The sequence below is a fragment of the Ursus maritimus genome (assembly GCF_017311325.1).
Source record: "Ursus maritimus isolate PB19 chromosome X unlocalized genomic scaffold, ASM1731132v1 scaffold_X1, whole genome shotgun sequence".
Lineage (NCBI taxonomy): Eukaryota > Metazoa > Chordata > Mammalia > Carnivora > Ursidae > Ursus > Ursus maritimus.
Window position 1 is genome coordinate 65060890 of NW_024423319.1, and position 22460 is coordinate 65083349.

General features: G+C 36.3%; 1 protein-coding gene across 1 annotated transcript in view; it reads left to right on the top strand.

Moving 5' to 3' along the window:
* The window catches only part of ZDHHC15 (zinc finger DHHC-type palmitoyltransferase 15), a 168534-nt gene extending 154830 nt beyond the window's left edge, over positions 1-13704 (top strand). The window contains exons 11-12 of the mRNA XM_040630478.1: positions 5696-5774; positions 12906-13704. Of these exons, the coding sequence (XP_040486412.1) occupies positions 5696-5742 (47 nt within the window). The 3' untranslated portion in view covers positions 5743-5774; positions 12906-13704. The remainder of the gene's footprint in view (positions 1-5695; positions 5775-12905) is intronic.
* The last annotated feature ends 8756 nt before the right edge of the window (positions 13705-22460 follow it).

Here is a 22460-nt window from a genome sequence, read left to right on the forward strand (position 1 = left end):
TGGCTTGTGTATCTTGCTGCTCCCCTGTTGGGGGTGTAGGTATTTTTAATTGTCATATCCACTTTTTGGATACATCCTTTAAGAATAATATAGTGTCCTTCTGTATCTCTAAGTACAGTCTTTAGTTTAAAATCCAGTCTGTCTGATATGAGAATTGCTACCCCAGCTTTCTTTTGAGGTCCATTGGCATGAAAAATGGTTTTCCATCCCTTCACATTCAGTCTGGATGTATCTTTAGGTTCAAGATGAGTCTCTTGTAGACAGCAAATGGATGAGTCATCTCTTTTTTCCAATCTGCAACACTGTGGCATTTTTTGGGAGCATTTAGGCCATTCACATTGAGAGTGATTATTGAGAGATATGATTTTAATGATGTCATGTTGCCTGTGAACTCTTTGTTTCTATAGATTTAAATTTCTGTTCTGTATCACTCTTCAGGCCTTTTCACTTTTATAGAACCCCCCTTAATATCTCCTGTAGGGCTGGTTTCGTGGTTCCGAAATTGTTCAGTGTCTGGTGATCTTGGGAGGTCCTTACCTCTGCATCAATTCTGAATGACAGCCTTGCTAAATAAAGGATCCTTGGCTGCATGTTTTTCTCAGATAGAGCTTAAAAATGCCCTGCCAACCCTTTCTCTCATTCCAGGTCTGTGTAGACAGGTCTGACGTAATTCTGATATTTTTGCCTCTGTACGTGAGAAATTTTTTCACCCTGGCTGCTTTCAGTACTGTATCCTAGGATCTAATATTTGCAAACTGCACTATGACGTGATGTGGCGTAGGTTTGTCATGGTTGAAATTGGGAGGGGTCCTCTCTGCCTCTTGGACACGAATGCTTGTTTCTTTTGCTAGATTAGGGAAGTTTTCAGCTGCAGTTTGTTCAAATATCTCTTCTAGACCTCTCTCTTTCTCCACCCCCTCGGGCATGCTGATGATTCTGACATTGGAATGTTTCATTGAGTCAGTAATCTCCCGTAATCTACATTCTTGAGTTTGGATTTTTTTGAGCCACGTTTCTTTTTATTTATTTATTTATTTATTTATTTATTTATTTATTCGACAGAGATAGAGACAGCCAGCGAGAGAGGGAACACAAGCAGGGGGAGTGAGAGAGGAAGAAGCAGGCTCCTACTGGAGGAGCCTGATGTGGGGCTCGATCCCATAGAGCCGGGATCACGCCCTGAGCTGAAGGCAGACACTTAACCGCTGTGCCACCCAGGCTCCCCTTGAGCCACGTTTCTGCTTTAATTTTCTCTTATACCATCCCATCCTCCAATTCACTAATTTGTTCTTCTGCCTCATTTACCCTGGCTGTCAGAGCATCTCGTTTTGACTGCATTTGATTCATAGCATTTTTAATTTCTGCCAGATTCACTCTCATTTCCTCCCTTAGAGATTCTATATTCTCGTTAATATTTTCATTAATATTTTTTTCAGGTCTACACATCATCTTGACCATTGTTACTCTGAACTCCATTTCTGATAATTTGGTTATATCCATATCCATCAGTTCTGTGGCAGAGGCCGCAGACTCATTGTCTTTTCTTTGCTGGGGCGGGATTTCTCCTTCTCGTCATTCTGATGAGGAGAGGTTGCGGGGTTGTCCAGAGCCCAAATTATTGACCAGGACCCAGGCAGTGTGCACTTCTTTTATAGGGACCTTAGGGATGTGGGCTTCATGATTTTTCAGCCTGCCTTCTGGGGGAGGGGCCTGCTGTGCTGATATTCAGGCAACCCTGTTTGTGTAGAGTCTACGTGTCCCCTGCGAGGGGGGATGTTGATTGGCACAATGTGAGCTGGTATTCCTGGGCTTTTTGTTCTCTGTGATTTTCTGTGGCTCTTCTGAGAGTCAGAGCAGCAGTGGCCTAATCCTAGCCTCTGTCTCAGAGCAGAGAGATCGCAGTCCGCTCTCCATTGAGCTCTCTTGGCCACTTTAACTCTGTTTCCGTCGGTGCTGCTAAAAACCCTGCAGCGTCCAGGGTTGTGCGCCCCACAGCCACTCTCCCAGCCCTCACTTCCCGGGCTGGCACGTCTCTGTCCTTTGTGCTTCTAACGCCTCCAGCCACCCCCCCAGTTCCCACACGCTCCCGAGCTCCCTGTTTCAGAGAGTTTTGCGTGCACTCCAGAGCGCCAGTTTTCAGTCTGGTTGCACGCGCTCCCAAGCTCCCAGTTTCAGTCTAGTTCCAGTGAGCGCTCCAGAGCTCCGGATTTCAGTCTGGTCACATGCGCGTTTCTGGGCTCACGGTCTCAGTCTGCTCTCTCGTAGGTGCTGGTCCGCGAGTCTGGCCCGCTCCCCAGTGCAGGTGGCTACTGCTTCCTGGCGCCGAGCAGGGCAGCTCTCTCCCCCTTCCATTTATCTTCTGATATCTGTGCGTGGATTCACGGCTCCCCACTTCATACCTCAATACTCAGTGCTGGAGATGTTCATTTGTAGAGATCCAGATGTATCTTCCTGCGTCTCAGGCTGATTCCGTGGGTTTTCAGGATGGTCTGGTACATATCCAGCTTGACTCAGGGTTCCAGCTGAAAAAGGAGACCCCTACTCCTCCACCATCTTAACTCCTCCTTCTAAATAAATAAATCTTTTTTAAGAGTATTTCTCTCCAGCTTTCTTTTGACATCCATTTGTGACATAAATTTTTCTCCATCTCCTCACTTTCAGTCTGCAGGTGTCTTTAGGTTTAAAGCCAGCAAATAGATGAGTCTTGTTTTTTATCCATCTGACACCCTATGTCTTTTGATTGGAGTGTTTAGTGCATTTACATTCAGAGTAATTATTGACAGATATGTATTTCATGCCAGTTTATTACTTGTTTTATCATTGTGTCTAGAGATTTTCTCTGATCCTTGTCTTTTTTTAAGATTTATTTATTTACTTTGGAGAGAACATGGAGGGGAGGGACAGAGGGAGAATCTTAAGCAGACTCTGCACTGAGCATGGCGCCCAATGCAGGGCTCTATCTCACAACCCTGAGATCATGACCTGAGCCAAAACCAAGAGTCAGATGCTCAACTGACTGCGCCACCCAGGCGCCCCTCCTTTCTTGTCTTTGTTGCTTTTGGTTTTTTCCTTTCCACTTAAAGAGTCCCCCTTAATATTTCTTTCAGGGCTGGTTCTGTGGTCATGAAGTCCTTTAGTGTTTGTTTGTCTGGGAAACTCCATCTCTCCTTCTATTCTGAATGATAGCCTTCCTGGATAGAGTATTCTTGGCTGCCAATTTCTCCCATTCAGCACTTTTAATATATCATGCCACTTTCTTGTCACTTGCCAAGTTTCTGTTGAGACGTCCCAGCTAGCCTTATGGGTTTTCCCTTGTAAGTTAAGGACTTCTTTTGTCTTGTTGCTTTTAAGATTTTTTTCTTTATCACTAGATTTTGCAATTTTAATTATGAAAGTTCTTAGTGTTAGCCTGCTTTTGTCAATTTTGTTGGGAATTTTCTGTGCCTTGTGGATCTGGGTATCTGTTTCCTTCCCCAGGTTAGAGATATTTTCAGCTATTATTTCTTCAAATAAATTTTCTGCCCCCTTTTCTCTCTTCTTCTTCTGGGACTCCTATAAAATGAATGTTATTATGTTTGATGAAATCACTGAGTCACCTAAGTCTATTCTTGTGTTGCATAATTCTTCTTTCTCTCTTTTGTTCACCTTCATTATTTTTCATTCTTTTGTCTTCTAGGTCACTGATTCATTCCTCTTCTTCTCACAGCCTGCTGTTCATTGCATCAAGCCTGTTTCCAATCTTATTTATTGCATTCTTCCTTTTTGATTGATTGTTTTTTAACACTTTTATCTCTGTGGTAAGGAATTCCCTTATGTCTTCCATTCTTTTCTCAAGCCTGAGTATTCATATGATTGTTGCTTCAAATTTTCCATCAGGCATGTTACTTATATCTGTTTTGCTTCCATCTCTGGCCATGGCCTTATCTTGTTCTTTCATTTAGAATAAATTCCTCCATCTTCATGTTTTGTCTAAGTCTCTACCTTCATCTCTGTGTTAGAAAAGCCAGTTATATCTCCTGCTCCTGAATGTAATGGCCTTATGACAAAGGGGTCATATAGTACCCAGGGCGTTGCCCTTCAGGGAATGTCTCTGACATGTGCTTCATCTACTCTGCTGTTGTGTTTAGGCTTCTCTATCCTTCAGGCCAGTCATCTGCAGAGGCTCTCCTTACTTCCAGTGGGCAGTGTTTGGTTCCTGTCCTGAATGAGGTGAGTTTTAACTAGGTGTGCTCTGGTCTTCTTGTGAAATGAGATCAAACACCACCTCCACCAGAACTGAGGCCCTGCAGAACTTTCTGGTGGGGAGACATGGTCTGGACAGGGGTTTGTGCTGGTCTTCTTGGGGAGGGGCTCACCGCACTGGGACTGAGGCAAGTGTGACTGAGAATGGCAGTCCTTCCAGTGTACAGGCATATGGGGCTTGGTGTAAGCAAGTTAGACAGCCAGTGTTGGCACTTCTATGTTTCCTGCAGGTGGCTCTGTATTTATGCTGATGGGTAGGGGAGGAAAATGGTGCGGGCCAGCTCTTTTGTCCTGGAGAGGCATCTCTGTGGATGCTGGCTCCCAGGGAGGTGCTTTGAGAAGAGCGAATAATCTCCCCTCTATGTGCCCCAGATGTTCTTCAAATCATTGTTTCCATACCCTCTGCTCCTGCACTGTTCGCCTGCCTTCTCTCCAGGAGCAGCAAAGTGCCCTCCAGGCTCTGTTCTGGCCAAGCTTGTTGAGGCTTTACACTCTGCTGTTTGCAAGAACTCATGAAATTCAGCCCCTCCCATTTTCCAAGCCAATGGCTTTGGGGAAACATTCTTATGCATTCCCATGCATGCCTCTCTCTCTCTTGCCCTTCTCCATGACCATGGCTCCCTCCCTTCTGCAGCACCTGTGATCTGTTTCTCCACCAAACCATGTCTCCCCACTTCCTACCTTTTTCGATGTGACCTCTTCTCTTCCTTTAGTTGTGGACTTTGTTCTGTCAGTCTTCAGTTATACTTCTGGGGTATTTAGAATTATTTGATAGTTATCTCATTGTGTTCATGGAACAAGACATGCCTAGGGTCCCCCTATTCCACCGCCACTTTCCTTTCCCCCGTCAACTTTTTTTTTAAATCTCAAACTGCCAAGTATATTATTATGCAAAGAGTATAAAGAAAGTGATTATCTGTACATTAAGCAAGCTGATTCATTTACTCCTCCAAAATGCTCAGATTGGAAACAAAAACATTTATACCATAAATGATGTTGCTTGTTAATTCCAAAGCCTCTTACTTTCTATATGCCTCATTCCTTTTTGAAACACAGCAACACCAAAGTACTTTAATAGCTATTTCAATTACATCCAATCGAAAAACATGAGATAGGGTAATTTTGTGAGTAGCAAGACCCAAAGCATCCCATTAAAGCCAGATGATGTTGAGTTACCATCACAGCTATTTAAGTCTAATACCTGCCAGTATTATAGATCAGATAATGCTTATAAATAAAATAATCTTATTTTATAGTACATCAACCTGGCTACTCTTGGAATGTGCATATCTCAACTGGTTATAAATGCTTTGGTATAGCACCCAAGTCTTTAGAGATCTGAAGATATCTGCTGTCTACAGCAATTGAACAAAAAAGAAATATACCAGTGAATGAATACCCACCCATACAAGAGAAAGTGTCATTTGATCACCTGCACTTTTCAACCTTACAGATTATCCAGAAGTTTCATCATCTCTCACCGTGGAAACAGAAACATAGCAGTTTACACATTTCCTGCATCTCTCAGACAGGTCAGTATTCTGAGGGCGGCACCTAGAGTGTTACCTGGGCTGCTAAGAGGCAATCTTGGAAGCAGACTCGAGAAGTAAGTTATTGCTCTGGTGAACAAAATGTTAAATTCTTCACCCTCATATTACTCGCATAAGTAGAAATTCTATATATTTTTTGTAAAGCTTGACTAATAGCCCTTATAATGTGCTTCCCTTTCTGTAGCCCTTACATAGAATTCATGTACATAATACTCTATCTCCTAAAAATTTTTAAATTAAAAATACCCATTTATTTACAACTTAAAATTAACAAATGCTAACATGCTTTTAAATTTTGCTTCAAATTTTTGTGGGTAAAAAAGAAATTATTGCCCTAATTTTTATACAAAAAGCAGATTCTAAACATTTCCTTCAAAATGAAAAGACAAACTTGTAGAAACATTTGCAAAATATATAATACACAAAATTTAATATCCTTAATTTACAAAGATCTTGCAAATCAGGAAGGAAAAAATACAACCATTAGAAAATGGGCAATCAACAAATGAAAGTTAAAATGAAGAATAAACATGAAAATTGTTCAACTTCATTAGAAAGAAATCAAATTCAAATAACACAAAATATCAATTTTTGTCTACTAAAGCAACCAATTTTTATAAATTATAGTACTTAGTATTGATAAGGACATGTTGAAACAGGTATTGTGTATATTTTTCTTTTCCAGAGTGCCTTTATATCTTTTTCTAGTACTTCTGCATGTGTTAGGACTTTCATTATGATAAGGGATAGGAGTGATATGAGAAACTGTATGAAGTTGTGCTTAATAGAGGAAGTTTAAATTCATACATCATTTTTATGGCAATTTAATAACATATATAAAAACCATAAAATGTTCATATAATTTTATTTGATAACCAAATTTTAGGAAAGTATTTTAATGACATAATCAGAGTTCTGTACAACTATTCATTATCAATTTATCATAAATAATATCAGAAAAGTAGAAACAAAACTAAATATCTAACAATAGAGGAATGGTGAAATAAATTGCTCCATTATTATGATGAAATAGTCTGCACCATTGAAGTAACTATTTCGAAGAATAATTAATAGAGTTATGTCAAAAAGCTGTATGAATGCAGTTTAATTTTAAAAGTACAATTTATCAGCTTTATTGTGATATAATTCATAGTACCATATAATTTGACCACTTAAAATGTACAATTCCATGATTTTTAGGAAATTCACAGAGTCGCACAACCATCATCACAATTAATTTAGAATATTTAGGAACTGGGACACCTGGGTGGCTCAGTTGTTAAGCGTCTGCCTTCGGCTCAGGGCGTGATCCCGGCATTCTGAGATCAAGCCCCACATCAGGTTCCTCCACTGGGAGCCTGCCTCTTCCTCTCCCACTCCCCCTGCTTGTGTTCCCTCTCTCACTGGCTGTCTCTCTCTGTCAAATAAATAAAATAAAATCTTTCAAAAAATAAAAAAAAAAATTTAAAAAAGAATATTTAGGAACTCCATACTCTTAAGGGGTCACTCCTCATTCCTTCATTCCCACTTCTTGGTAACCACTCATCTACCTTTCTGTCTCTATAAATTTGCCTATTCTGGACATTCTACATAATTCATGATCCCATGGAATTATGTGTGTGGCCTTTGATGAGAAAATATTTGCAAATCAAGTATCTGATAAGAGACTCGTACGCAGAATATATAAAGAACTTTTATAATTCTGTAATAAAAAGAAAAGCCAATTTTTAAAAAAATGACAAAGGATTGAATAGATATTTCTCCATGTGTAAATGATCAATAAGCACATGAAAAGATGCTTAACATTATTAGCCATTCGAAGAATGCAAATCAAAATCACAAGATACTACTTAATATCCACTAGGATCCAAAAGACAGATAATAACAAGTGCTGACAATGATATGGAAAAATCAGAAACCTCATACATTGCTGATTGGAGTGTAAAATGGTTCAATCACTTTGGAAAACAGTTTGACAGTCTTTCAAAATGTTAAACATAGAAATACCATATGACCCAGAAATTCCGGTCCTTCTATATAATGAAAACAAATGAAAGCATCTGTCCACACAAAAACTTCTACATGAATGTTCACAGCAGCATTATTCATAATGGTCAAAATGTGGAAACAACCCTAACATGTATCTGCTGATAAATAGATAAATAAAATGTGGCACATCCATACAATGGAATACTGTTTGGCAACCAAAATAATACATGTTACAACATGGATGAACCTTGAAAATATTATAAAACTACATTTTAAATTTTAATTTAAAACTTTTAAGTATTAAAATATATGTAGAAAAACTTTACATAAAAAACCAGGGATGTACTGTATGGTGACTAACATAATATAATAAAAAAATATTATTATAAAAAAAAAGAAAAAGAAAAACACTGAAAGGAAATATAACAAAAATATAAGTAAAAATTAAATTTTTACATGGTTACTCCCTTTTCTATCTAGCTTTGACTGGAGAGAGACTTCAACTTCTCTCTTGCCAATATATTTTTTGAAGTATAATTAAAGTACAGTGTTATATTACAATATGGTTCAATTGTATACATTACTTCATGCTCATCAAGATAAGCTGTATTCTTGTACTCTTTATGTATTTCACCTCTCCCCCACAACCTTTCCTCTGGCAACCTCTTGTTTGTTCTGTTTATAGGGTCTGGGTTTTTTTGTTCATCTTTTTCTTTAGTCATTTGTTTTGTTTCTTAAATTCCATATATGGGTGAAATTGTATGGTATTTGTCTTTCTCTGACTGACAGCATCAGTCATTTAGCATCATACCTTCTAGGCCTATCCATGTTGTTGCAAGTGGCATTTCTTGCCAATATTTATATTGCCCTAACTCCATTGCCTCAGCCAGAAAAAAAAATCCATATTCAATCCATCTGCCTTCTCCATTCTTATACTCAGGCTGCTGACAACTACTACAAAAATTACACAACTGATTATAAATACTGATTGCAACTTTTTACAAAAAACACAACTGAGATTATACATTTGTGATGTCCAGCCTCAACTGGCTTGAAAAATTTTCACTACTAACCTACTTACCAGTAGTTCTTTCCTCTATTAAGCACAACTTCATACAGTTTCTCATATCACTCCTATCCCTTATCATAATGAAAGTCCTAACACATGCAGAAGTGCTAGAAAAAGATATAAAGGCACTCTGGAAAAGAAAAAACTGTCCTGATTTGCAGATGACGTGATTGTCTACATAGATAATTCAAAGAATCTACAAAAACTCTTAGAACTAATAAGTGAGTTTAGCTAGTTCACAACACATAAGATCAACACACATAAACATCTATTGTGTTTCTATACACTAGCAATGCACAATTGGGAAACCAAAATTTAAAAACACAGTACCACCTACAATAACTCCAGCAATTAAATAGCTAGATATTAATCTAACAAATCATATATAAGATCTGTATGTTGAAACCTACAAAACACTGATGAAAAAGACCAAAGAAGTCCTAAATAAAGAAAAAAATATAATATGTTCATGAGTCAGAAGACTCAATATAATTAAGATTTCAGTGTTCCCAAATTGGTAGAAGGGTTTAATGCAATCCCAATTAAAATTGTAGCAGGATTTTTGTAGATATAGACAAGTTAATTCTAAAATTTGTATGGAAAAGTAAGGGAACTACAATAGACGAAAAAAAAAATCTGAAAAAGAAAATCAAAGTCAGAAGACAAATTCTGTCCAATTTTAAGACATACTATAATTCCACAGTAGTCAAGACAGTGTGGTATTGGCAAAAGGATAGACCCATAAACCAAGGGAACAGAATAAAAAGTAAAATACAGAAATAGACCCACATAAAGATCGTCTGTTGGTTTTTACACAAAGATGTAATGATAATTCACTGGAAAAAAATACAGTCTTTTCAACAAATGGTGCTAGAACAACTCCACATCACTACAACAGGTACACTTCATAACATATAAAAAATTAATTCAAAATGGATCATATACCTAAATGTAAAATGTAAGACTAAAACTCTTAGAATGTAGGAGAAAACCTTTGTCACTTTGACTTAAGCAAACTTCTTAGATATGACATCAAAAGTAAAATACATAAAAGGAAAAATTTACAAATTAGACTTGAACAAAATTTAAAATGTTTTCTCAGAAGAGCCCTGTTAAGAAAATAAAAAGACAAGCCATTGACAGGGAGAAAATATTTGCAAAACACGTATCTGATAAAGGACTTGTATCCAGACTATGTAAAGTGCTCTAAAAGCTCAAAAATAAGAGAGCAAACACCACAATAAAAAATGGACAAAAGGTTTGGATTGATACTTCACCAAAAAAAGTGGAAATAAGCCCAAGAAAAGATGCTCGACATCACTAGCCATTAGGAAAATGCAAATTAAAACTGCAAGGAGAATCCTTTACACTCATACTGGAATGGGTAAATTTTTTAAAAATAGTGATAATTCCAAGTGTTGACAAGGATGCAGAATAGTTGGAATTCTCCTACATTTCTGGTGGGAATTCACAATAGCACAGGTACTCTGGAAAACAGTTTGACAGTTTGTTATAAAGTTTCTTATAAAGTTAAATATACATTTACCATATGACCCAGTAATCCCATTCTTGAATATTTCCCCTAGAATAATGAAAATCAGTGTTCATACAAAATTAGTATATGAAAATAACAGCTGTATTCTGAGATGGTGGTCACAAGATTCTATGCATGTATAAAAGCTCATAGTACACCAAACAAAAGTTAATTTTACTTTATTTAAATTTAAAAATTAAACAATAAAGCCAAAATTTTTTAAAATTCTGTCATGCTTCTCTCAAACTGCCTATAATTTCTTTTCCTCCCCCCCCCCCACCAGAGAGGTCTCCTTGGAATATCTTCCCAAACTTTGCTAGGTTTTTTTTCCTGACCATCACATTAATCTACTAATTCCTTAGGAAATCTATCCATTCCTTGGCTTAAGTGTGTGTGTATATATAATATATAATTATGTGTGTGTGTATATATATATATACACAATATACATATTATATATACATATACATATATATCCACACTCATTCACACACACACACACACACACACACACACACACTGACAACTTACTGAATATGCTTCTCCAACCCAGGACTCATTCCTGAACTCCAGACCTGAATAACCAAGTGCCTTTCAACTTCACCCATCCAAAAACCGATTTCCTGTTTTGTTCCCACCCCTTCATCTCCCACCCACATCCAATTAATCACCAAGGTGTGTTGACTGTGTTTCCTAAATATCTCTGGAAGCTGTGCACTTTTTTCTATACTGATGACAATGAACCCAGATCATGTGTCCCCTGTACTGTTATAGTAGCCTCTTAATTGGTTTCACTGTCTCCAATCGCACCCCTCGTCCAATCCATTCTCCATATCGCAACTAGAATGATGTTAAAAACTCAAATCCGTGTAATGACTTTCATTGGTCTCAGCATAGTATGAACTCCTTAACACAGTTTACAAGCCCTTTCATGATCTGGCCCCTGCTCATGTCTCCAGGTTCATCTCCCATAATTCTCAACTCCAAAGCGTCCTCTCCACTAGTTTTATCCCTACACCCTATGCTTGAACCACACTCTACTGCTTTCAATCCCTCATGATTGGGATGCTTTCTCAGCAGCATCCCATCTCCTCCATTTCAGTCTCCTTCATCTGGCTATATAATACTTGTTTTCCAGATTTCAGCTTCCACATCATTTACTCAGGGTATATAACTGACTGACCTACATAGCTGAGCTATATGTCCCTTCTGGATGCTACCATAATAATATTATGAGAGAACACTTTTATTCTGTGTTATAATAATTTATTTACTTGTCTGTCTCCCACACTAGATTGTAAGCTCCTTGAGGGCAGGGACTATGTCTTGTTCACATTTTAGATGTGAAGACAGTGCCTGGCACATGGTAAGTATTCAATAAATATTTGTTGAATGAATGATGAGAAGGAAGGAGAATAAAAAACAGTCTCTGAGATTATAGGTCATTATTTTTCTTTATTCCTTTCTATATTTTTCAATTATTCTATGATAAATATGAGTTACTTTTATAATAAACACACTAGAACTAATTTTAAAGGTATATTAAACATAACAGAAAGAAAAAAAAACTATGAAGAAAATTAAAATCATCTATAATTCCACCACATAAAGATAACTCATGTTAACATTTGTTGTAGCCCTTCCAATATTTTCTCTGAATATATTTTTTAAACATTGAGATCTTATTGTGTTCAGTTTTGAATTCTGGATTTTTCATGAACGCCAATAGTAATTTCCTATGATAGTAAGGTACTGTTGTTTATTTAATCAATTTCCTACTTTCCAACATTAAGAATTTATCCAGTTTTTCACTATTATAAGTAAGGCCATCAATAATGTCATTGGACATTTTCCCTAAATGTCATTTATAATCATTTTCTTAGGATAGAATCCTAGAAGCAAAATTACTGGTATGAACTTAATTTCAAAGACTCTTAAAATATATGGCTGAATTGTTTTCCAAAAAGCTTTTACTAATAACAGCTACTTCAGTGCCTACTATATGCCAGATATTGTTTCAGGTAGATTTTATTGTGCTTATTTTACAGATGAAGAAACTAAGGCCCATTGATGTTATTTGTCCAAAGTCACAGAAAAAACAAGTAGCAAAGCTAGAATTCAAATGCAGAACTACCCACTTTCAAAGCTCATGTTATTTTCTTGTGAATTTCAAAAATAAATATTTCGTGCTGTCAAACAATTACATATTTACTTGAGAAAATGTGGAAAATACAAGTAGAATGTAAAGAAAATAAAAATAAATTACCTGTGAACCTAGCACTTTGAACAATTTAGTATATTTCCTCAGTTTTTTGTTCCAGATACAATTTCTGGGTTAGAAATATTATAATATTGTATATATAATTTTTCATCCTGCTCTTTTCACTTAGCATTTTTCAGTGCTGACCCGTACGCTTCATAAACATAATTTTAATGGTTGCATATTATTGTCAAAGGATGTTACCGTGTAGATATTTACAGTTGTTCAGCTTACCTGTGAATTTCTTTTTTTCATTCCCAGGACCCTCCATCTCCCATGAGGCTTGCCGAGTTCAATGTTGGGAACCATTTTAATCTTCGAAATAAGTCACCATGGTGGTTTGAAAGCTTCACAATTTAAAAGCATTTCATCAAAAACTTGCTGTGTTGAGAGATGTTGCAGGACTTTACAAGCTACTTAATTTACTAACTGAACTCATCAATCTGGTAGCAATTAATTCAAGCCAGTCTTCCTCTCTTCACTTTACTTCCACAATCTGTAAAAACCTAAATGTAACATATATACCTTTCCAGAGGCTCTTTTATTCCTCTTCTCAGGTAAAGAGGAATTCAAAAGACTTCCCTGGAGTCTCTAACTCCCCTGGAAAGACTGTTAATTATATTTATAGGGTCTTTGTGGTATTAAGGAGAATCAGACTGTTTGCTGCTTGTGTGCCTGTGCATTTATAAGCATGCATATGTGCAGCATATTTACACAAAATTCTACTGTGGTGTTGTGAAAATCAAGGTTAAAAAAATCCAAGGTTTTTATTCAGTTCTGCTTTTTTCCCTAAATAGCGATTTAAATATTTGCTGGGCTGTGAACACCATCCCTATATCAGGTATCTAAAAGTCAGGAGGCATAATCAACACACCATAATCAAGGCCCTCAAATTGGAAATTGAACAATGCAAAGCCTGTTCTCTGTCATAAATGTGTGATGTTCCTGAAAGCACTACAGCTAATAGAGAAGATCAGATCAGATTTCCACTGTATTAAACATAAGTATTGATGTTTTAAAGACTTTTAATGTCAGGCTGTAGTAAAATTCTCCACTTTTATTATTTTCTCTGCTACCTAGCTTTATTTTTGCCTGTATGAATTGTTCTTATGATGAAAGAAAAACTATAACCCTAAGTTATGGACCATAGGTTTTGTTAAGGAGCTTAAGAATAATTTTCAGGTTTAATTACAATACTGTTCATAGGGTAAAGTTTCAAAGTTGAAATTAGCCTAAGGATTAGCACTCCAGATCTGTGTTTTCACAGCAGGGGTTAGTGTACAGATAATGATAACCTAATAGTAATATGCCAATACTTTCTTTTTCTTTTTTTTTTTAGCTTCAGTGGTAGTTCAGCCATTAAGATAATTTACATTCATTTCCCCGTTAATTTATAATCAGCCTTTCTTTTTTGTCCTAGTGCCTGAATCAATGAGTATGAACACTAATGCTGAGTCTTTATAATAATAATACCTAAGAGCATTGATGGTTTTCATTTCTCAGCCAGTGTTCTAGTGCCCAGCTGCTAGCAATAGAAGTCCCAACTCTTACAGAAATTAGTGAGAGTTAGCGGCATCTTACATATATCAAGGAGTTGACCTCCTAGAAGGACATTAGGTTTCCTGAGTAATCCCCCCAAAACCTTTTTGAGTAAAAGAAAATTTGCCTACCACAAACTATTTGGTGTTCAGGTTCCAGTGGAGCTGAGAAAATGAGCAATTCAGCTACTTAAACAAAAAACTTGTTCGTTTGGATCCTCTAGGTGATTTTGGGCCAAGGAAGACATAGCATAAATTAAATGGATTGTGCCAACATTTCATTTGAGAGAATACTAGACATGACAGAATCTGTTAGGGCCAGGGACTGTTTGTCAAACTCAGATGCTAAGAAGCAACGTAGAAGACTGTACACACCAGGTTTCACAAATGAAATCGTGTATGTTCAGGTGGGAAGATTTTTCCTCTTCCACTCTCTCTCCAAAACCCTCTCTTGTTTAGGTTTTTCTTGAAAGCTTATTTAGCCATTCACATGGTCTTATAATGGACAAACCTTGCCTTTTACTCATATAGTAATACACCTTTCCCTAAAGTTAGGGCCATTACTCAACTCCACAGCCCGTGGGCCTCAAAGAAATCTTTCCCTTTCCCATCTATCATTTTCTGCCAAGGGTTTAGGCAGGGTAGCTTCTAACTATGATTCAAAGTAAGGAAGGAATCAATAACTTCTTTGATGCATAGAGTGTATCAGCACTTGTCACTGATATACATCAGGTTATAAAAGACAGTGTCAAGAAACTACAGGAAAGCACTGGAAGGGTAAAGATCAAGAGAGCTATAATGCAGAGCTGATTGTTTAATGTCTTACAGACTTACACCATCTTCAAAGGGCCAAATAAATCAGTTTTAAGTGGGAGCTTGGAGAAATACACCCTATTCCTATCTCAGCCCCTTTATTCCACTAGTTTATAGACTCTGATAATACCCCTATCCATGCATAATTCATTATTTAATACGGTACATAGGCATCCCCTGCAATTGATTGACTATTGATTGACAGAGAGGTTCATGTAATAATTAGTGTATCCTGATCTGGCTCCGTTGCCTGTTTTCCTTGGTGCCCTATCAAATAACCTCTGTGGGATCTCATTCCCTAATTTTTGGTACCCATATTCCCCTTTTTGCAAAATGAAGACACTCATTGTTAGGATCCTACAACTGAAAGGTGCTATGTAACTCCCTAGTGCTCTTATAAGTCTTTCATTGAAGGACTGGAATGAAAACTTGAACCATAACAGTATTTCTAAGCAAACCAGTGTGCTCCATTCTTTCTTCCATGCTCTCGTTGTTGACTTCTTCTTGCAGAGTTTAGATTACTTTGTTTAAGTTCTTCAATTTATTCCAACAATGTCCTTGGAACAGAAATCATTTTCCCCATGGTACATCTGGAAAAATTGAGGGCAAAAAAAATGAAGTGGCTTCCAAAAGCACGTAGCTGTCTGAAGCAGACCTCAGTTATCATTTCCAGTGCACTATTAGACTGACTTGGCTTCCCAGTACTGGAATTATCAGGGAACAATTTAGAACATTGAGATCAATTCGGGCAGGATCACTTTTCAGAAAAGGTCCACTTCGTCTAAAATCTAAAAGTATGCAATTAAACAACTCTTATTTTCTATGTGATATAAATGTAACATGTGTCTCTTTCCCACACTGGTCCCATGTAACACATGTATTTCACACTATGTGACATCAGCCAGTGCCATTATCTCCTCTAGTACCCATAGAGCCCAATCTCAGGGCTGTCTTTGCCAGGGAAAAGAATGTGCTTCCCCATGTTTATGCCGTATTACACAAAGTGTTGTCATTGAGGTTAATGGAGATTAAGCACAATCCAAGCAGGTATGTTTTATTTAAGAATATTGAATGTATATCATTGTGACATGCACCTGAAATTTAACATGGCCCCAATTCATAGGAATGTAACAGTCATGCAAAGCCTATCCCTTTTACCTCTGATCACACATATACACCTACATACATATGTGCATACACATATGTACACTACACACTGCCCCCAAAGCAGGCTGCTTGGTCATCAGGAGCAAATACTTTAAAGGAAGGATTCTTTGTCCTTGTTCTTTTAGAAAAAAGTCCAACATTTACTGCAAGTGAAGAACACTCCATTTATTCATTTATTCATTTATTCATTATAAAACCTCTACTCCCAGAGTAGCTATGGTACTCAGTTGGTGCAAAAGACAAAATTGTTAAACCCTTTCACAAGACCTGTGTTCTTAGAAAATTTATGCGTTCCATCCGATCAGTAGGAAATGGCTTATGAGGTATGGTACATCTGCATTTCTTTAACTTTACCTATAATGTACCATATTAAGTTGTACTCTTTTGAATGCAGGGGTTATGTAATATAATGAACAGGTGGCTCCTAATAGCATGCAACCAACAGCTTTTTGTTCCCCCAGAAGGGCTAGGGCTGCACAGTGTTTAAAACTATTAAATTTGTCCTTTGTATCAGGCTGGTATGTGGCCATCAGCAGAATGAGTTAAAGTGGACAATGAATGCAGTATATCAGGAAACAGATTTTTAGTAGGGAATGGCATTGAAGGCGGCAAAAGAAAAAAAAAAGCAGTAAGGTAAGACGCATTCAAGGAATAATTGCTGTCACCCTGCTGGCTAAATCAACAAAGAGACACAGCAGGAAAGCTGGTACTTAGTCTTGGTAATATATGAAATGTATTGCAGAGCCAGAAAAAGAAAGGCACCGGGGCCCTCAGCAGTTAAGCTGAACTTGTCAATTTGCTATAAATCTTTTTTTCCACCCATCTGCTCAAAGTTATTGTATATGGTATGCTTAAAATCATGTGTCTTGCTACAGAAACACCCACAAATACTAACAAGCTTTATCTTCCTATGTCCTTTATTAAAAGTATATGCATAAAATTGTTTCTTTTGTATATTATGGTTTTGTTAAACAATGTTGGCAAAGCTTCAGATTTCAGACCACCTTAATAGAAATTTCTATACATCTGATTTCATAGGATTACAGTAGAGTTTATTCACTCCCAGGTTGATTGGTATTTGTGTTATGTGGACTCTTCTGTAACATGCCTACTGAACTGCCCCCATCCCTGTGCTCAGTATTTTTTATGTTCCTACATGGATATGAGTTGGGAAATTAGCTGCAATGGCTTTTAGATAGAAAGCTGACTAGTCTGATGGCACTTGGTTGTGTTTGGTCTCTGCTCAGCCTCACATCTTTTGCCTTTCCCTCTTTTGTTGTAGTAAGTAAAAAGAAAAAGAAAGAACTTATGTAACTAAAGGTGATATGAACTCTGGTTTATTTTTTCTTACATGAAGACTATGTTTATTATTCTCCAGATACATGTTACCTGAAAAAAGAATATAATGATCTGAGAAAAGAACACAGTGGTACACTTGCTCCTAAATTATACATTACCCTCAGAGAAATATTTGAAGAGACCCTCATTAAGTAAGTCCCAAGTAGTTTCCCTCAAGAGGTGCACCATCTGCACAAAAAGACCTTTTCGGACAGAATGAAGAAAAGCTTCCCAGTTAGCCAAAAAGAAGACGTAAGTCATTGAAAATGCAAAGCATTGAAAGTTGAAGTTTGGAACAGTCATTGCTGACCTCAACTAAATAAAAATGGAAAACATGAATTACTTGGGAGAAGCCCAGCCCATAGAGGTCAGGACTAACACAAAACTAGAAGTCTTTTATTCCAATTAAAATATAAAGTATGTTATAAATATAATTCTAAACTAGTACTTACTTTATCTTAGGTAAAGACCTCAAACATCTCAGCTGAGAATCCTATTTCATTTATTCCAAGGCATCAGCTACAAACAGCTTAAATTTGCATCACAGTGTAAAAAAATTCAAATACTGCAAACAAAAGATGACGCATTTCTTTCTAGACTAAAAAAAGGGGGGTATAAAGGAGGAAACCTTTATACAAGAATCTTATTTGAATAGAGGTTACTAAGAAAAAGGCAGAGATGAACAAAAGGAAATTTTATTGATATAAAGAAATGTGTAAACATTGACATGCATTTTCTTAATGCTATAAACAAACTTCAGATTTTCTCACCATATGCAGGAACATTAAAAACTAATCAATTTCACTTTGAATATTTGAGTATTCATTCTCACACAGTAGTTTAGTGTTTCAGTATTTGGACTTCCAGCTTTATGGGGAGAATTTACGATAGTAAAAAGCACAATTTAAGCAAAATTTTTAAAAGTATTTGAATATGTTTATAGTTTGGAAAGAAATTTTCCTCTAACCTTAACTGAAGTATTCAAATCAATTTTGCAAATTAGGATAGCATCAGACCCAGATCCCGACTGTGTTGGCAAATTCTAACATAAACCTGGTTGTGGCAAAGAATTTCAATAAAAATAAAATGCAATTCACTGTACAGGGAAGCAAAAGTTTTGCCTTTGGAACATTAAACAATGTAGGTTACCAATTATTCAAAAATTGTCATTATCTTACCAATCCACTGTCATACCATACATAAATTACCCTGGACAATTAGAAAGCTCTTATTAGAGTAATGTGGTTCAAAGGGATGCAACAGAAATGCAAATCTTAAATTGCTTCTGAATCACAAGTGTCTGTGTGTGGCAAAACTGCACACTGAGGATTGAGGGTTCTGTGAGATGTAAAAATTCAAGGGAATACTAGGAGAAGTAAGTGAAGATGAAACAGGAAACAAAAATATTTAACCCCTTTACCACTTAATTATCACTGCCCCTAAACTCTGAAGCCTTCTATTTTCTACCTACATATTTTCCGTTTATTAAAATTGTAAATTTAGTTGAGGGTAAAATTAATTTACCTCTTCAATGTCTATCCTATTAGCTGACTGTTCCAAGACAACTTCAGATTTGCATTTGTTTCACTGCCTCTGTCTGAATATCTTAACAGAACCACCTGGAACATCTATTTCTAAACATTATTTTTAAAATATATTCATTTGTCATGAATTTATTGAGTCTTCCACTTTTTGTTCACCTGAAAGTTTTGTACAGTCTAATAGCCAAAGTCATCCAAAACAACTTTGCCTTCATATGACTGTTCTCAAAGAATGTGGACCATACAATCCTAGTTGAAAAATAAAACACCGCATTTTTATGAAGTCTTTCTATTGCACCCAATCTAGCTTTTAAAACCACTTCTTCATGATAATAATTCTCACTGCCATGAAATATCATCTCTGTTTTTAAATTATTTTTGGGTATAGTTGACATATAATGTTACATTAATTTTAGGTGTTCAACAAAGTGATTCAACTTCTCCATATGTTATGCTCTGCTCACCACAAGTGTAGCTACCGACTGTTACCATACAACACTATTACAGTATCACTGACTATTTTCTATGGCTGTGTCTTTTATGCCCATGACTTATTCATTCCATAACTAGAAGCCTGTATCTCTCTCTCCCCTTCACCAATTTTGGATATCCCCATCCCACTTCACTCTGGCAACCATCAGTTTGTTCTCTATATTTATAGGTCTGATGGTCTGATTCTGATTTTTGTCTGTTTGTTCCTCCTTTGTTTTGTTTTTTAGATTCCACAGATGAGTGAAATCATATGGTATTTGTCCTTCTCAGTCTGAATTATCCAAGTCACAAATGGCAAAATCTCATGCTTTTTATGGCTAAGTAATATTCCATTACATATATCCATTCCTTCATTATCCATTCATCTATCATTGGATATGTAGGTTGCTTCCATATCCTGGCTCTTGTAAATGCTCCTGTGATGAACAAGGATACATATATATTTCCAAATTAGTGATTTAATTTTCTTTGCATAAAAACCAATTAATGAAATTATTGGATCAACCTAGTATTTCTATTTTTAATTTTTTGAGGAACATCCATACTGTTTTCAATAGGGGCTGCAGCAATTAACATTTCCACCAATAGTGCATGAGGGTTCCTTTTCCTCCACATCCTTGCCAACACTCATTACTTCTTGTGTTTTTTTTTTATTTTAGCCATTCTGACAGTTGTAAGGTGATATTTCATTGTGGTTTTGATTTGCCTTTCCCTGATGATTAGTAATGTTGAGCATCTTTTCATGTGTCTGTTGGCCATTTGTAGGTCTTCTTTGGAAGAATATCTGTTCAGGTCCTCAGCCCATTTTTCAATTGGATTGTTTATTGGTGTGTTGACTTGTATAAATTCTATGTATATACTAGACAAAAACCCCTTATCAGATGCACAGGGATTTGAAATATCTTCTCCCATTCATTAGGTTGGCTTTTTGTTTTGTTGATGGTTTCCTTCATTGTGGAAAAGCTTTTTATTTTGATGTAGCTCTGAAAGTTTAGTTTTGCTTTTATATCCCTTGTCTTAGGAGACATATCTAGAAAAATGATGCTACAGCCAATGTCAGAGAAATTACTTCCTGTGTTCTCTTCTGGGAGTTTTATGATATCAGGTCTCACATTGAGGTCTTTAATCCATTTTGAGTTTATTTTTGTGTGTAACGTTAGATAGTAGTCCAGTTTTATTCTTCCACATTTAGCTTGTCTAGTTTTCCCAACATCATTTATTGAAGGCTGTCTTTCCCTATTGCATAATTTTGCCTCCTTTGTCATAGACTAATTGACCATATAATCATGGGTTTATTTCTGACTCGGTTCTATTCCACTGATCTATGTGTCTATTTTTGTGACAGTACCGTGCTGTTTTGATTACTACAGCTTTGTAATATAACTTGAAATCTGGAATTGTTACACCTACAGCTTTGTTCTTTTTTTCTCAAGATTGCTTTAATTATTCAGGGTCTTTTGTGGTTCCATACAAAATTTGGGATTATTTGTTCTAGCTCTGTGAAAAATGCTGTTGGTATTTTGATAAGGATTGCACTGAATCTATAGATATCTTTCGGTAATATGGAAGTTTTAATAATATTTTTTTCCCAGTACTTGAGCACGGAATATCTTTCCATTTGCTTGTGCCATTTTCAATTTTTTTCATCCATGTTTTATAGTTTTCAGAGTATAGGTCATTCACCTCCTTGGTTAAGTTTATTCCTAAATATTTTATTCTTTTTGGTGCAATTGTCAATGAACTTGTTTTCTTCATTTCTCTGCTACTTTATTTTTAACGCATAGAAACACTACTGATTTCTGGGTATTGATATATATCCTGCAATTTTACTGAATTCATTTGTTACTTCTAATGGTTTTCTGGTGGAGTATTTAGGGTTTTCTATGTATGGTATCAGATCATCTGCAATAGTGACAGCTTAAATTCTTCTTTACCAGTATGGATGCCTCTTATTTCTTTTTCTTGTCTGATTGCTATGGCTAGGGCTTCCAATATTAGATTGAATAAAAGTGGCAAGAGTGGAAAGCTTTGTTTTCTTGATTTTAGAGAAAAACTCTGTTTTTCATAATTGAGTATTTGAGCTGTGGATTTTTCATATATGGCCTTTATGGTGTTGAGGTATGCTTCTTCTAAACCCACTTTGTTTAGAGTTTTATCACAAACAGATGTTGAAATTGTCAAATGCTTTGGGGGCATCAGTTGAGATGATCATATGATTTTATCCATTTCATTGCTGTGGTGTATCACACTGATTTGCAATTATTGAACCATCCTTGCATCCCTGGAATTAATACGACTTGATTTTGGTGAATGATCCTTTAATGTATCATTGAATGCAATTTGATATTTTGTTGAGGATTTTTGCATCAGTGTTTATCAGGGATACTTGCCTGCAGTCTTTTTTATTGTGTTGTCATTGTCTGGTTTTGGTATCAGGGTAATGCTGGCCTTATAAAATGTAGTTGGAAGCTTTTCTTCCTTCTCTATTTTTTTAAATAGTTTGAGGAGAATAATTAGTAACTCTTCTTTAAATGTTTGGTAGAATTTATTTGTGAATCCATCTGGTCCTGGACTTTTATTTTTTGGTAGTTTTTTGACTACTGATTCAATTTTGTTACTAGTAATTGATCTGTTAGATTTTCTATTTATTCCTGATTCACTTTTAGAAAATTGTATGTTTTGGGGCGCCTGGGTGGCTTAGTCGTTAACCGTCTGCCTTCAGCTCAGGGCATGATCCTGGTGTTCTGGGATTGAGCCCCACATCAGGCTCCTCCGCTGGAAGCCTGCTTCTTCCTCTCCCATTCCCCCTGCTTGTGTTCCCTGTCTCGCTGGCTGTCTCTATCTCTGTTAAATAAATAAATAAATAAATAAATCTTTAAAAAAAAGAAAATTGTATGTTTATAGGAATTTATTCTTTTTTTCTAGTT